Below are 17128 nucleotides of genomic sequence, written 5' to 3'. Positions count from 1 at the left end.
TTGTCATTACTTCATTTGTTTTGTAGGTATTGTTCAGATTTTAAAAGATTTGTTATGTTTAGGGTGCCAATGTCAGGTCCAGTCACAATTATATTGATGTAAATTGTTGATTGGTATCATGAAATGAGTTTATCTTATGATTATGCCCTCGTATTGCGATACAGTTTGCCCTGTATACGTAGTACTTTGGTAGTCTGTCTATCTGCTGTCCACTAGTTTCCGACTTATTATTGACATACGTTCTTTCATGTTTTAGTATTGTACTTCTCGTAGGAAGTAATGAAGAGTATTGAGATAAGGTTGATCACAGGACTCCACGTCTGGTAAATGTCTTGGCCAAGCTGTACGGCCCTATCATGAATCACGAGATCAACCCAATGACCGACATCACTGTGTGTGTGGGGGCTTATGGTGTGCTCTTCTGTGCTGTCCAGGGATTGGTGAACCCTGGGGATGAGGTGAGTGCTGAGCTGCAATTTTTTCTACTTTCTCGTGTCCTAATATATATCCGTAAGCATTCTTTTTCTTAATAATACTTCTGCAGAAATAATTAATTGTGATATGTGCAGTATATTTTTAGTTTGATGATTAAAGCTTGGTGATTATATTGTTATTATCCTCATCAACAGGTTATCATCGTTGAGCCATATTTTGACTGTTATGAACCCATGGCCATGGTAGCTGGAGCGACGCCAGTGTTCGTACCTATTAGACCAGTGAGTAAAATCAGTAATGTACTGTTCAGTGTTTGTGTCGGAGTCTGTAGTGTGCAGTGTTTGTGTATTAGGGACTGTGATGTCCAGTGTTTGTGTGTTTGAGACAGTGATGTCCAGTTACTGTAATTGAGACGGTGATGTCCAGTTACTGTAATTGAGACGGTGATGTCCAGTTACTGTAATTGAGACGGTGGTGTCCAGTTACTGTAATTGAGACTGTAATGTCCAGTTACTGTAATTGAGACGGTGATGTCCAGTTACTGTAATTGAGACTGTGATGTCCAGTTACTGTAATTGAGACGGTGATGTCCAGTTACTGTAATTGAGACTGTGATGTCCAGTGTTCGTGTGTTTGAGACGGTGATGTCCAGTTACTGTAATTGAGACTGTGATGTCCAGTGTTTGTGTGTTTGAGACGATAATGTCCAGTTACTGTAATTGAGACTGTGATGTCCAGTTACTGTAATTGAGACTTTGATGTCCAGTTACTGTAATTGAGACTGTGATGTCCAGTTACTGTAATTGAGACGGTGATGTCCAGTTACTGTAATTGAGACTGTGATGTCCAGTTACTGTAATTGAGACAGTGATGTCCAGTTACTGTAATTGAGACGGTGATGTCCATGATATCCAGTGATTGTGTATTTGAGATTATTGATGTCCAATATTGTGAATTTCAGACAAAGAGTGGTGTTATGTCCAGTGCAGACTGGAAGCTTGATCCTGAAGAGTTGGCCAGCAAATTCAACAGTAAAACAAAGGCCATCATCATCAACAATCCAAACAACCCCATTGGCAAAGTAAGTTGCTGAAACTTTCCTGAAAATCACAACTAGTGAGGAAAGACCAAGTTTGTTGTGAAACATCCTTAAACTGTGAGGGAGAACCACTTCTGTATGAACTGATGAGAGGCCAGGCCAAAATATGGGAAATACAGCAAATTATTTAAAATCCTTCTTATGTCGGAATTGGTGAATTTCGCTGATATTGGTTCTGAAGCATCCTTGGGTAAAGGGGAACCCGATATTGGTTCTGAAGCATCCTTGGGTAAAGGGGAACCAATTTTGTATAAGCAGTGGGTATGGCCCGAGGTTCCTGAGGAGCGGGGCCTAATAGGGGAAATATATCAAACATTTCCATTACCACTGAAAGATCAAGATGAGCAATAAAGGCCCTCTGGACCTCTTGTTATCTTTGTTCTGTTTGTATCATATATGTACCAATAATTGCTGTAATTTCATGTATTTTGTAATGTATGTTAATAAGACAGACAAGGACTTTTGACTTTTTAGGTCATCTGACCCGAAGGGTCAGGATGACCTATAGTCATCATGTTTCGTCCGTCGTCGTGCGCCGTCCGCCGTCCGCCGTTCGCCGTTCGCCGTCCGCCGTGCGTAAACTTTTCACATTTCAAACTTCTTCTCAAGTTCCACCAGTGGGATTGAGCTGAAACTTGCCTGAAATGATGCTGGGATGGTCCCGACCAAGTGTTGTTATTTTTCGGGTCGGTCTGAAATCCAAGATGGCCGCCACAGCCGCCATTTTGAAAACACATTTGAAACTTCTTCTCGAGTTCCACCAGTGCTTTTGAGCTGAAACTTGCCTGAAATGATCCTGAGATGATCCCGACCAAGTGTTGTTATTTTTCAGGTCGGTCAGATATTCAAGATGGCCGCCATGGCAACCATCTTGAAAAACACATTTTAAACTTCTTCTCCAGTTCCACTGGTGCCATTGAGTTGGAAATTGTTTAGGATGTTAAGGAGGGAGAGCCAACAAAGTGTTGTTATTTTTCGGCTTCGTAAAAACTTTGACATGGCAGCCACGTCGGCCATTTTGTAACATGATTGCGCAATCACGGTTCTTCTGAACAACACCTATTTGAAACTTCTTCTCAAATTCCAATAGTGGGATTCAGTTCTTACTTACCAAAAATGATCCTGAGATGGTCCTGACCAAGTGTTGTTATTTTTCAGGTCAGTCAGAAATCCAAGATGGCCACCATGGCAACCATCTTGAAAAACACATTTTAAACTTCTTCTCCAGTTCCACTGGTGCGATTGAGCTGGAAGTTGGTGAGGATGTTAAGGAGGGAGAGTCAATAAAGTGTTGTTATTTTTCGGCTTCGTAAAAACTTTGACATGGCAGCCACGGCAGCCATTTTGTAACATGATTGCGCAATCATGGTTCTTCTGAACAACACATATTTCAAACTTCTTCTCGAATACCATCAGTGGGATTCAGCTCTAACTTACCAGAAATGATCCTGAGATGGTCCTGACCAAGTGTTGCTATTTTTCAGGTCGGTCAGAAATCCAAGATGGCCGCCATGGCAGCCATCTTGAAAAACACATTTTAAACTTCTTCTCCAGTTCCACTGGTGCCATTGAACTGGAAATTGGTGAGGATGTTAAGGAAGGAGAGGCAACAAAGTGTTGTTATTTTTCGGCCCCCATAAAAACTTCAACATGGCAGCCATGGTGGCTATTTTGTAACATGATTGCACAATCATGGTTCTTCCTTAACTACACCTATTTAAAACTTCTTCTCAAATTCCACCAGTGTGATTCTGCTCTTACGTACCGGAAATGATCCTGAGATGGTCCTGGCCAAGTGTTATTTATCGGGGCAGTCAGAAATCCAAGATGGCCACCATGGCAGCCATCTTGAAAAACACATTTTAAACTTCTTCCCCAGTTCCACTGGTGCCATTGAGCTGGAAATTGGTGTGGATGTTAAGGAAGGAGAGCCAACAAAGTGTTTTTATTTTTCGGCCTCGTAAAAACTTTGACATGGCAGCCACAGTGGCCATTTTGTAACATGATTGTGCAATCATGGTTCTTCTTTAACAACACCTATTTAAAACTTCTTCTCAAAGTCCATCAGTGACTAACTTACCAGAAATGATCCTGAGATGGTCTTGACCAAGTGTTGTTATTTTTCAGGTCGGTCAGAAATCCAAGATGGCCGCCATGGCCAACAGTGCCACTTTACTCTCTACAGAGAATGCATACTACAATAGTATAAGGGTCTTTAATTTTGAGTCAGATGACCGTTAAGGCCCATGGGCCTCTTGTTGATGACCTTGTCCTGTTTTGTAATTGTACAAAATAGTACAATTTTCAAAGAGTTAATGATGAACTTGACCTTTTCTCTAGGTTTTCCAGAAGGATGAACTCCAGGTGATAGCTGACCTTTGTATAAAGCATGATGCTATATGTATAGCTGATGAGGTATATGAATGGCTGACCTACGACAACTGTAAACATGTTAAGATTGGTGAGTTTACGAGAGTACTTTACTTAGTAATACACAGCACCTGTTTGTCAACTTTAACTTTGTCAGTTGAATATAGCACTAAGTCAGGTGAAGTTGTCTTGATCCCTACCCAGAACAGTCTGTGTTTCTCAGCTGAGGTCATGGCCCTTCTTGTGCTGTAATGATTATGTCTTTGGGCAACACATTTTCCCCCAATGCCTCTGGATATCATGTCAGAGGTTACCCGTGTGTTGTTCAGTGGAGTATAGCAGCCAGCTGCCATATTTACAAGGCATCTGTGCCTCAAAACAACTCGGGCTGTTCACAAGACTAGATAACTCCGCAAATAAACTACACCACCTAGAAGTTATCAACCGATTCATTGTCATTACTTCATTTGTTTGTAGGTATTGTTCAGATTTTAAAAGATTTTGTTATGTTTTAGGGTGCCAATGTCAGGTCCAGTCACAATTATAATTGATGTAAAATTGTTGATTGGTATCATTGAAATGACTGTTTATCTTATGATTAACGCCTCGTATTGCAGATACAGTTGCCCTGTATACGTAGTACTTTGTGAGTCTGTCCATCTGTCCACAAATTTAGTTTTCAGCTGATAACTTAAGTATTTATTGACCAATACAGTTTTTCCTTTCCAGTGTATTGTTACTGCTATTGTTTACTGTCTACAGTTTACAGTGAATTGTGACTGTCGTTGTTTAGTGTTCAGTGAATTGTGACTGTCATTGTCTAGTGTTCAGTGAATTGTGACTGTCGTTGTTTAGTGTTCAGTGAATTGTGACTTTCGTTGTTTAGTGTTCAGTGAATTGTGACTTTCGTTGTTTAATGTTCAGTGAATTGTGACTGTCATTGTCTAGTGTTCAGTGAATTGTGACTGTCGTTGTTTAGTGTTCAGTGAATTGTGACTGTCGTTGTCTAGTGTTCAGTGAATTACGACTGTCGTTGTTTAGTGTTCAGTGAATTGTGACTGTCGTTGTTTAGTGTTCAGTGAATTGTGACTGTCATTGTCTAGTGTTCTGTGAATTGTGACTGTCGTCTAGTGTTCATTGAATTGTGACTGCCATTGTCTAGTGTTCTTTGAACTATGACTATCATTGTTTACCATAGACAGTAAATTGTGACTGTCTCTGTTAACATTTTTCAGTGAATTATTTCTATTTTCCTTGAAACTTTGTGATTAATGTTGATTGGTGTAATCAAATGCTGTACTGGTATTGAAATATGACACCATTTACCTGTTTCTTACATTTTGATTCACATCTCATGCAGTTCTTGTTAGATTGTGTTCTGTTGTTACTTCATATCAAGGAATCATTTTTGGGTAAATATACTTTGTCTTTCTTCATTATACAAATATTTGTCTGCAAACCTAATTATGGTGAAAAAAGCCAGTGGCACTCTACTGAAAGTCCATTATTTCTATTGGCTCCTGTGTGTTGGTATGTTTTTGTACCATATCAAATGTCTGTGTTCTACTTCAGCGTCACTCCCGGGGATGTGGGACAGGACAGTCACTATTGGCAGTGGAGGTAAGACATTCAGTGCTACTGGCTGGAAACTTGGCTGGGCCATAGGACCCCAATCACTCATTCAACCAATGCAGATCCTTCATCAGAACTGTATCTACACCAGTCCCACACCCATTCAGGTAATACAACTCACCGATTACAGGTAATACATAACAACATACACAGGTAATACATAACACCATATACAGGTAATACATAACACCATATACAGGTAATACATAACACCATATACAGGTAATACATAACACCATATACAGGTAATACATAACACCATATACAGGTAATACATAACACCATATACAGGTAATACATAACACCATATACTGGTAATACAAAACACCATATATAGGTAATACACAACACCATATACAGGTAATACATAACACAATATACAGGTAATACATAACACAATATACAGGTAATACATAACACCATATACAGGTAATACATAACAACATACACAGGTAATACATAACACCATATACAGGTAATACAAAACACCATATACAGGTAATACAAAACACCATATACAGGTAATACACAACACCATATACAGGTAATACATAACACCATATACAGGTAATACATAGCACCATATATAGGTAATACACAACACCATATACAGGTAATACATAACACCATATACAGGTAATACATAACACAATATACAGGTAATACAAAATACAATATAAAGGTAATACACAACACCATATACAGGTAATACATAACACCATATACAGGTAATACAAAACACCATATACAGGTAATACAAAACACCATATACAGGTAATACATAACACCATATACTGCAGAGGGGCAAATAATACATAACACCATATACAGGTAATACATAACACCATATACAGGTAATACATAACACAATATACAGGTAATACATAACACCATATACAGGTAATACAAAACACCATATACAGGTAATACATAACACCATATACAGGTAATACATAACACCATATACAGGTAAAACATAACACCATATACAGGTAATACAAAACACCATATACAGGTAATACAAAACACCATATACAGGTAAAACATAACACCATATACAGGTAATACATAACACCATATACAGGTAATACAAAACACCATATACTGGTAATACATAACACCATATACTGATAATACATAACACCATATACTGGTAATACATAACACCATATACAGGTAATACAATATACCATATACCGGTAATACATAACACCATACACAGGTAAAACATAACACCATATACAGGTAATACATAACACCATATACAGGTAATACAAAACACCATATACTGGTAATACATAACACCATATACTGGTAATACATAACACCATATACTGGTAATACATAACACCATATACAGGTAATACAATATACCATATACCGGTAATACATAACACCATACACAGGTAATACAAAATGCTGGAGTTCAATTTTAATGCAAGCTTCTTTGTTGTTGACAGGAGGCTGTGGCAGCAGGTCTGGAGTATGAATTGGATCTGAAAAATAGCAACAAGCTGGAAGATTGTTATCTTTACTCTCTGGCAAAGGAAACTCAACCCAAGCGTGACAAACTGGCAGCCATGTTACAGGAAATTGGTATGGATGTAACAATGCCAGAAGGGGGATACTTTCTCATGGCTGACATCTCCAAACTTAAAGACAGTAAGTAATATAGAGAAATTGCTTACATACTTGATGGGCATTGAAATTATGTAAAGTGATGAGAAATAACTAAGACACTGTACTTTCACTGATCTACATTCATGAGAAATTACTTATCTTTAGGACCCATTGTGTCCTCTCTTACTTACTTAACCAATTGTGTCTGATGCCTTGAAATCGTCAAGAGGTTCCTGCTGTTTAATAAGGCAGCATTTGTGTTTCAGAAATTCAGGTACCTGATGATGGCAGTGATGACCCATATGATTACAAGTTTGTTCGATGGATGACAGGAACAAAGGTTGGTAATTATTAATATGGACGATTTTGTGTTGAATTGTCAATATCGATTTTCTTCACAATTATTTTCAATATTTGTTTTAAATTTTGCACATATCCTTAAGTAAATATAGTAATATTTCTTTTTTTTTAGTCATATGTATGCTTACAATAAGATTCTGTCAATCATTTCCTTTAATTTAAATATTTACCTTGCAGAAATTAGCAGCCATTCCGCCGTCAGCGTTCTACTCCAAGGGACACAAGAATCTCGGAGAAAACTTCCTTAGGTTCTGTTTCATTAAGGTATGTACATTGTTACAGTGACAACAACTGATATACTTAACTTAGTCCACTAAAATCAGCATAATAGCAGGTCCAAAATTCTGACCAGTCACTCACTGCCTCCATAGTTTGATGAATTGGCACATGTCACTGCACATATAGGTATAACTATTTCATCCAATATACCTTCAAAACTCCCTCAATCACCATTGTCAGATTTGGATGATAAATTCATCGGTTTTGAAGAATAGTTGGTTAAGATGGCCATGAACAGGTGACTGGTCAGAATTTTGGAGCCTGTGATTATGGTCAGTTTTAGCGGACTATGCTCCGCATTAAAAGAGAAATAAAAATAAATGTATTTCTGCCATTTATTTCTATAGCTGAAACCATTGTGTGTATGAAATATTATAATCCAGTTCTATATACAAACTGTCTATGTTATGTATTTCAGGACAATGAGACTCTGAGGAAGGCCAGTGTGGTATTCAAGGAATGGAAGGAGTCACTATAAGGAACTGCTCATACCAACGTCCATCTGTGTATCACACATTAATGGAAAATAATATACAGACTTATATAATATTGTATGGGGAGAGGGGGATATAACGAGGTCTGAATACATCCCAGGGGTACAAAGCAGTGTGTGGAATGATCCTGTGTATAGAGACTATCTTAAAGTGGTGGAATCATTGCAAAACAATTATGGATATCAGAATATGCAGGGTGGATTCTTCATGTCATAAGCCTTGTTACTTTGGTTGTTTTTGTTGAAATGGTGTTTACAAGTGTGTGAAATATTTAGGTCACCTGAGACGAAGCCTGAAACAGTTTGCATTTTTGACTTCTTCTCAGAACCCCCTAAACCAATATCAATTAAATTTTGCAGAGACCTTTCATGGTCAAAGGTCAACCCCAAAATTGTTAATTATATGGTCCCCACTAGGGGATTGAGGGGCAGGATAAAAATGTGTCAAATTGCCAGAAATTTGAAAAATAAAGTAGTTTTTGCTTTCATACACAGAATGTTGAAGTATTCAGAAATTGAGTATTGGTATATTAAAAGTGATATTAAAGTTATTGAATAAGGTCGCTTATTAAAGGGAGTATATAGTTATCATTTTGTCTGTGTGACTGTGGGGGGAATCTGTTTCTACACCTAATTAGATTTTGGTGGTCATTTGTCAAGATTGAAGTTCAAAGGTCACATCCACTTGACCACATTTGAAATAAAAAATGCTGTGTACAAGATATGTAGTTTACACCATAACATCACACCATCAAGGTCTACACCTGATTAGAGATTTGGTGATCATAGATAAAGGTCAAAGGTCACACTTGACTTTTATTTTAAAATTAAAGACAGAGTTAGTTCATAATCACACCATGACATCACAGCATGGATTTCTACACCTGGCTAGATTTGGGTGGTCATTTGTCAATGTTAAAGGATAAAGGTCACAGTCAACCACTTTCGAAATCTAGAAGCTTGTTTATGCGATATCTCTTAACCCCTGGACAGATTTATTTTATTGATAAACGCGACGGGGGTGTATCTTTTTCGAGCCCTTTATTTTTATTTAAACTTCAGTGTGATTATTGGGTGCTTGTTTTACTCAGAACTTATATATTAACAATGTTATTATTATCAGTTGTTTACATTTGAGTTTTTATGAATTCATACACTGAAGATTGTGGAGTATACATTTAGAGGTTTCACATGTGAGATTAAAGTAAATCTTTATCATGGAATAAAATATATTTTAAGCTGCCATGTTTGTGATCTCTGTCCTGTGTTGCCATATATATTTACTCATCAGAGAAACCTTATCAGCTCGAATGACACTAAGTGCCAATGAACATATGGTATGGTGCAGGGGTGGGTGTCTGTCGTCTGTCAACTTTTAACTTCTTCTAGAAAACTATAAGCAATTAATGACTGAAAGATAAATGGGGAAGAGTACATTAAAGTTTCATTTGATAAGGTCACAAAAAGTTTAAAAAATCATTGGCAAATAATATTCTTCTCAAGCTCTCTAGTACAGGCTCGATCAGCCACTGGTGACAGTACAGTGTTGTAACAGTACAGGCTTGATCAGCCACTGGTGACAGTACAGTGTTGTAACAGTACAGACTTGATCAGTCAGCAGTGACAGTACAGTGTTGTAACAGTGTTGTAACAGTACAGACTTGATCAGCCACTGGTGACAGTACAGTGTTGTTACAGTACAGACTCAATCAGCCACTGGTGACAGTACCGTGTTGTAACAGTGTTGTAGCAGTACAGACTTGATCAGCCACTGGTGACAGTACAGTGTTGTTACAGTACAGACTCAATCAGCCACTGGTGACAGTATAGTGTTGTAACAGTACAGACTTGATCAGCCACCGGTGACAGTATAGTGTTGTAACAGTACAGACTTGATCATCCACTGGTGACAGTAGTGTTGTAACAGTGTTGTAGCAGTACAGACTTGATTAGCCACCGGTGACAGTACAGTGTTGTTACAGTACAGACTCAATCAGCCACTGGTGACAGTAGTGTTGTAACAGTGTTGTAGCAGTACAGACTTGATCAGCCACTGGTGACAGTACAGTGTTGTAACAGTACAGACTTGATCTGTCATCGGTGACAGTACAGTGTTGTAACAGTGTTGTAACAGTACAGACTTGATCAGCCACCGGTGACAGTACAGTGTTGTAACAGTACAGACTTGATCAGCCACTGGTGACAGTACAGTGTTGTAACAGTACAGACTTGATCAGCCACTGGTGACAGTACAGTGTTGTAACAGTACAGACTTGATCAGCCACTGGTGACAGTACCGTGTTGTAACAGTGTTGTAGCAGTACAGACTTGATCTGTCAACAGTGACAGTACAGTGTTGTAACAGTACAGGCTCGATCAGCCACTGGTGACAGTACAGTGTTGTAACAGTACAGACTTGATCAGCCACCGGTGACAGTACCGTGTTGTAACAGTGTTGTAGCAGTACAGACTTGATCAGCCACCGGTGACAGTACAGTGTTGTAACAGTACAGACTTGATCAGCCACCAGTGGGTCACAATATGGCAATAAGTGCTGGTCAGGAAGGGTTGTCTCCCTTTTGTTTTCCTGATGATATTATGTAATATTGCCATGTACAACTTAAGAAATTGTGTTTAACCTTTAATTACCAACCATGTTGTACTAACTGTTGAATCATAAACTTAGTGCTTGTTACCACTGTTTAGTTGTCTTGTACAATGTACAGGAAATCTATTGTTTGCACAAGTTTTTATCAATTCGTATACTGAAGGTTGTGGCAGTATACAAATTAAACCTTTATTATGGAATAAAATATATTTCAAGCTGCAATGTTTGTGATCTTGTGATCTTTGACCTGTGTTACCATATATATATACTCATCAGAAAAACATCCTTATTAGCTGACATGACAAGAGATGCCATTAAGCTTATGGTATGGTGCAGGAATGGGCATCTGTTCTTTGTCCGTCGGTCAACCTTTAACTTCTTTTTGAAATCTATACGTGACTGAGAACTGATATTTGGCCAGGAGGCACATAGGAAGAGGACATTAAAGTCTCCTCATATAAATGACCTTGACATATTTTCAAGGTCACAGGGGCCAAATAGTTAAGTTCCTCTGTGAATCTTCTGCTCATGTTCTAATAGACCAAGGGTACTCATCTTTGGCCAGTAAGGACCTGCTATGTTCTCATACACTACCCTACCAACTGGGTGGAAGGTCATATATATCTATCAGACTCTTATATGTGAGAAGATTAGGGATACAGAGCCTCCAATATATTGATGTAATATGAACTGTTCCTCTGTAGTGGTAGGTAAGGTAGTAGATAAGTCTAGGGTTGAGGATGCCATGCAGAATTAGAAAGCATTGTTAAGGTGCAGACATTCAGCAATGACATGGAGGGAAGCCTGGCGGTTCTTTCGATAAGCACATTGTTTATAGTTTTTATGTATAGCTGTATCTTTCCACAGATGTTGGCTTGATCTGACTACTGTGGTTTTTTAAAACTTTTTTTGTGGACTCTGAAAGGTTACCATTTCATCTTTGCCCGGAGAAGAAACATAAAACTTGAAGTTGGTGTGTTTAGGGAGTCAATTTGCTCTGGCAGGACAGTTGACCATAGAACACTTCAAAGGTTCGCTGGAAAATATGTCAATGAATCTGGCTTTTCTATCACTGATAATATACACACGATAGGAAAATACATTAATTTCCATTTCCATTTCAAGTAGGAATAGCAGGTCTATTATGGCTGCAAGCAGTCTAGCTCAAGGAGGAACTTGTACATTGACACTTTTTTTTACACTTGAGAGGTTTTCGTATGGCGTCCCGAGACCCAAGTATTACCGGCAATGGATGCCTCAATATACAGATATGGTATAGCCTTTCTCTTGGAGATGTTGCAAGGTACAGCATTTTAGGATTTCTGGTCAGAGGATTTTACACAACTCATTCATTGAATGTTAAGATGCTGAAGGTAACTGTTATCATGTTTTGAAAATCCATTGTCAGCGCTTTAGCAGCTTCATTCCTTGAAGAATTTTAACTAAGCTTCACACAACTACAAATTCAATTCAAACTTTATTTATAGTCGGTACATATATATTATAACAAATCAACATTAGTTCTAATGAGCTATTGAAACCGACTCCCAACAGTAAAAGACATGCACAAATACAAAATAGATAAAAATAAATATAGCATAAAAGCAAGTGTATTTACCTGATTGTGAGTTAAAAAATTAGAACTTAAAACATTGTAAAATTGTTAAAACAGATAATTGCAGAAAATAATTGTTTGGAAATATATTTCTTTTGGAGTTACCTCTTTAGATATAGCAATAGTACAGCAAATAAGTTACTGTCGGCTTCGTAAACTCTTTCTCTGTGTGACATTTAATTTCAATAAATGGCGAACAAAAGAAGCTTCTGATCTAGTTTGAATTTTGGCGCCTTACAATGCGCACCTGTTCATGTTACTTATCTTATTTTCGTATTATGATGGTAAATAACATGTCATCGATAATTTGTTAGATATTTTCTAAATACATATTATGTATCAATGTACTGACGATCAGTTAATATATGGAACCCTACACGTAATCTTTCTGAATTGATTTTTTCGTACGAAACTATTAATCAATCGTAAAAAAATCCACTTTACCTGTCATCTATTTATAGATATCGACAGAGTGGAACAAAACAAGACAGCATGCTTACGGAGTGTAAGCAGAATACACTGTCTACGGAGGACAGTAGAGCCGGCGTGTAGGTGCAACCCATGCACGGGTCCCGTGAAAACATACAAACAGATTTCCTCAAGATGAACTGAGAGCAAATGAGGGTTATTTCATGGAGACTGCAACCGAGACACTGCGCTGCCATCGCAGGAATCCTTGTGCTCGTTTCGTGTTTCGTATGTCTGCATCTCCTCGGGGAAGTTTCTCGCCTGGAGCACGCGAGGGAACGACTTGGTAAGTGATTTTATTTATTGTAAAAGTTACATGCCTTTTACTTTGTTAGTACAAAGCACGGCTATATAGTGCCACTCAAAATCCCCAAAGTGACGGACAGAATCGCCATTTAACGTGATCACTAAGGACGCCAGCTCATAAAACTGACACAGATGATATATACACGTAAATTAGTGTATATGAAACACAAACCAATGCTGCGTGTTCGTGAACATGTATTATAGCATCTGATGCAGTAATTTTACTCTGTGACTAATATAGCATTTAACTGTAGTTGAAGCATACCATCTTATGTCGGTTATGACATCTTTAAACTGTTAAATATTACTATAAGATATACCGTATATCACTATCATGAATATTAGAATTTACAAGTATTTTTTTATGGTGATTGGCATGTTAAGTAGCGCTCTATGATGCAATTGACATGATTAACTGTATGTGAGTAAAAAGAGCATAAAAAGGAAAACGAATAGAGTTGCACTCTCGCTTAATTGACATTTTAATTACCATGCAGGTCTGATTATTTACCAACGAATCTTTTAGATTACTTTTCTGAAGCTCCTTTGCAATGTATTCATTGGAAGCTCATATGGCATAATCATCTTCCTGTTTCATTTGGAGACATTGATCATTAAAAGTACTAGCGTAATAATCTATATGAGGTTGGAAGGTTTTCGTTGGAGATAGCTATAATTTGAAATTACATTATGCAGCCACCTGGCAGTATATCAGGTTTAATGTTTTAAGTCCAAGTCAAGTGTTCACGCACATGCATGTTGGACATCATGGGTATGATCCAAGAGAGGAATCTTGGATTTGATCCCCATTTGGGAGATATGGGATTACCAGTTGGGAGCCGTTGGTTTGATTCCAAGATAGGAGCCATGGGATTGATCCCCAAGTTGGAGCCATGGTTGTGATCCCAGTAGGGAGAGTTTTGGTTTAACCTCCAGAATGGAGTTGTGGGTTTGATCCCCATATTGGAGCCATGAGGTTGATCCCAAGGTTGGAGCCATGTATGTGATCCCCAGTAAGGATTTGTGGGGTTGATCCCCTGTAGGGAGTAACTGGTTTGATCTCCAGGTTGGAGTTTTGGATTTGATCTCCAGCTGGGAGTTGTGGGTTTGATCCCCAGGTTGGAGTTGTGGGTTTGATCACCATGTTGGAGCCATGAGGTTGATCCCAAGGTTGGAGCCATGTATGTGATCCCCAGTAAGGATTTGTGGGGTTGATCCCCTGTAGGGAGTAACTGGTTTGATCTCCAGGTTGGAGTTTTGGATTTGATCTCCAGCTGGGAGTTGTGGGTTTGATCCCCAGGTTGGAGTTGTGGGTTTGATCACCATGTTGGAGCCATGAGGTTGATCCCAAGGTTGGAGCCATGTATGTGATCCCCAGTAAGGATTTGTGGGTTTGATCCCCTGTAGGGAGTAACTGGTTTGATCTCCAGGTTGGAGTTTTGGATTTGATCTCCAGCTGGGAGTTGTGGGTTTGATCCCCAGGTTGGAGTTGTGGGTTTGATCACCATGTTGGAGCCATGAGGTTGATCCCAAGGTTGGAGCCATGTATGTGATCCCCACTCCAGGTTGGAGTTTTGGATTTGATCTCCAGCTGGGAGTTGTTGATTTGACCTCCAGATGGGAGTTGTGGGTTTGATCTTCAGCTGGGAGTTGCGAGTTTGATCTCCATTTGAGAGTCATGATTATGATATAATGCTAAGAGTTGTGAGTTTTATCCCAAATTTGGGAGACCTGGGTTTGATCTCTAGGCTTAGATCCCCAGTTGGGAGTTACAGGTTTGATACCCAGTTTGATGTCCTGGGTTTGATCTCCAGGGGATTGTGTTTTTTTTTCTCCAGCTAGGAGTTTTGGGTTTGACCTGCAGTTGGGAGTTGTGGGTTTGTATCAGCTGTGAGTTGTGAGTTCAATTCCCAATTCAGGAATTGTGGGATTGATCTCTTGGTAGGAATAGTTGGGTTTGATCTGCAATTGAGTTTGTTGGTTTGATTTTCAGCTGGGAGTTTTGGGTTTGTATTAGCTGGGAGTTGTGGATTTGATCTCCAGACAGGAGTTGTGGATTTGATCTCCAGACAGGAGTTGTGGATTTGATCTCCAGACAGGAGTTGTGGATTTGATCTCCAGACAGGAGTTGTGGGTTTGATCTCTAGACAGGAGTTGTGGGTTTGATCTCTAGACAGGAGTTGTGGGTTTGATCTCCAGACAGGAGTTGTGGATTTGATCTCCAGACAGGAGTTGTGGGTTTGATCTCCAGACAGGAGTTGTGGGTTTGATCTCCAGACAGGAGTTGTGGATTTGATCTCCAGACAGGAGTTGTGGGTTTGATCTCCAGACAGGAGTTGTGGATTTGATCTCTAGACAGGAGTTGTGGATTTGATCTCCAGACAGGAGTTGTGGGTTTGATCTCCAAACAGGAGTTGTGGATTTGATCTCCAGACAGGAGTTGTGGGTTTGATCTCTAGACAGGAGTTGTGGGTTTGATCTCTAGACAGGAGTTGTGGGTTTGATCTCCAGACAGGAGTTGTGGATTTGATCTCCAGACAGGAGTTGTGGGTTTGATCTCCAGACAGGAGTTGTGGGTTTGATCCTCAGCTGGGATTTGTGGGTTGGATCTTTAGTTGGCAGTCATAGGCTTGATCCCCATATTGGAGTTTTGTGCTTGATCTCCAGTTGGAAGTTGTAGGTTTGATCCCCAGTTTTGAGTCACAGGTTTGATCTCCAGGTTGGAGATGTTGGTTTGATGCCCAGCTGGGAGGTGTGGGTTTGATCTTCAGTTGGAAATTGTGGGTTTTGTTTCAGAGGGGAGATGTGGGTTTGATCACCAGTTGGCAGTCATGGGTTTAATCCCCAGTTTGGAGTCCTGGGTTTGATCTCCAGATTTGAGTTTTGGGTTTGATCACCAGTTGGGGGTGGTCCAACCTTCAAGCGATCAGATCTAGACTGCCAATCCATCTAAGAGTTCCGAGATCTAAGGTTTGAGACACAGTCTGGTCATTGAATTTTTAGCTGCATGTGCAATATATGAGCAATACAGGCCCTATATGCCTCTTGTTTCTTTCCTGTTAACAGTGGTGCCTATATGAACAACCCTTGTCATATGAGTATATATTTAATAAAAGAATAAAAAAACAACCTTACCCCGGTAATTTGTAATAATGTTCCTTTTGGGATGAAGACTTGGAGAGAAATCAACAGTAAATGTAGCAGAGCTGGTCTCGCAGACAATTGTCAGTGGCCATGCCATGATGGTAGCTCATGATCATTGTGTACCCATCTATAGTTTGATGGTCAAGGTAACAGGTTAGAATTCTGTTCAGGCTGTCAAATTTTATTCTGTTTTGATAAACCTGTACAGTAAGTTGTGTCAGGCCAAAAACATGAACATGACAAGTGCGACATCTGTCATAGTGTTAGATTAACAGGTGATGTTAATTGGCATTTCTCATCATTTGTTAACTTTATTGACTATTATTAATATCTTTTGTCATGCTTGAACCCATCTTCACGTAATAAATAGTTCACTGGAAGGTTTGCTTTGTACAATTGTAACTGAAAATGTTTGAAAAAAATACATTGAAAAGATAATTTTTTACACAAAATTTTAAAGAACACACATACATATATATATACAATACACTTTGTACTGAATTTTATAATGTTCGGTAATTAAAGCTGGTGTACTTCGTACATTTGTGATAAGATAAAAACTGATATGGAAACTTGATGTTACTACCTAAAAAACTTCACATATGGCCTGATAGATTGAGTGAGTTTAAGAACAGACAAAATATCAAGTTTCATATGTTTATCAGAAGGTTGTGTAGATGATATCATCTTACAAATGAA

The 17128-nt window shown here is 38.8% G+C and overlaps 2 protein-coding genes across 2 annotated transcripts in view; both read left to right on the top strand.

Moving 5' to 3' along the window:
- The first annotated feature begins 315 nt into the window (after positions 1-315).
- Positions 316-11118, top strand: LOC117322134 (kynurenine--oxoglutarate transaminase 3-like). Its single transcript, XM_033876899.1, has 9 exons — positions 316-458; positions 630-716; positions 1397-1516; positions 3875-3995; positions 5477-5643; positions 6997-7198; positions 7423-7496; positions 7694-7780; positions 8214-11118. The coding sequence occupies exons 1-9, from the start codon at positions 357-359 to the stop codon at positions 8271-8273; spliced, it is 1020 nt and encodes a 339-aa protein (XP_033732790.1). The 5' UTR covers positions 316-356; the 3' UTR covers positions 8274-11118.
- Positions 11119-12985: 1867 nt separating this feature from the next.
- The window catches only part of LOC117322133 (heparan sulfate 2-O-sulfotransferase 1-like), a 96881-nt gene continuing 92738 nt past the window's right edge, over positions 12986-17128 (top strand). The window contains 1 exon segment of the mRNA XM_033876898.1: positions 12986-13265. Within this exon segment, the coding sequence (XP_033732789.1) occupies positions 13130-13265 (136 nt within the window). The 5' untranslated portion in view covers positions 12986-13129.

This window comes from Pecten maximus, chromosome 2, assembly GCF_902652985.1.
Source record: "Pecten maximus chromosome 2, xPecMax1.1, whole genome shotgun sequence".
In the NCBI taxonomy this organism is placed as follows: Eukaryota; Metazoa; Mollusca; class Bivalvia; order Pectinida; family Pectinidae; genus Pecten; species Pecten maximus.
Note: the sequence above shows the minus strand (reverse complement) of the source record. Positions and strands in the feature narration are given on the sequence as shown.

What these genes read in the sequence shown, in the direction of transcription:
- LOC117322134 (XM_033876899.1), top strand. Translation starts at nt 357, where the DNA reads ATGAATCACGAGATCAACCCAATGACCGACATCACTGTGTGTGTGGGG. An exon ending in CATCTCCAAACTTAAAGACA is followed by an intron (nt 7,199 to 7,422) that starts GTAAGTAATATA and finishes TTTGTGTTTCAG; the next exon opens with AAATTCAGGTACCTGATGAT. An exon ending in GATGGATGACAGGAACAAAG is followed by an intron (nt 7,497 to 7,693) that starts GTTGGTAATTAT and finishes TTTACCTTGCAG; the next exon opens with AAATTAGCAGCCATTCCGCC.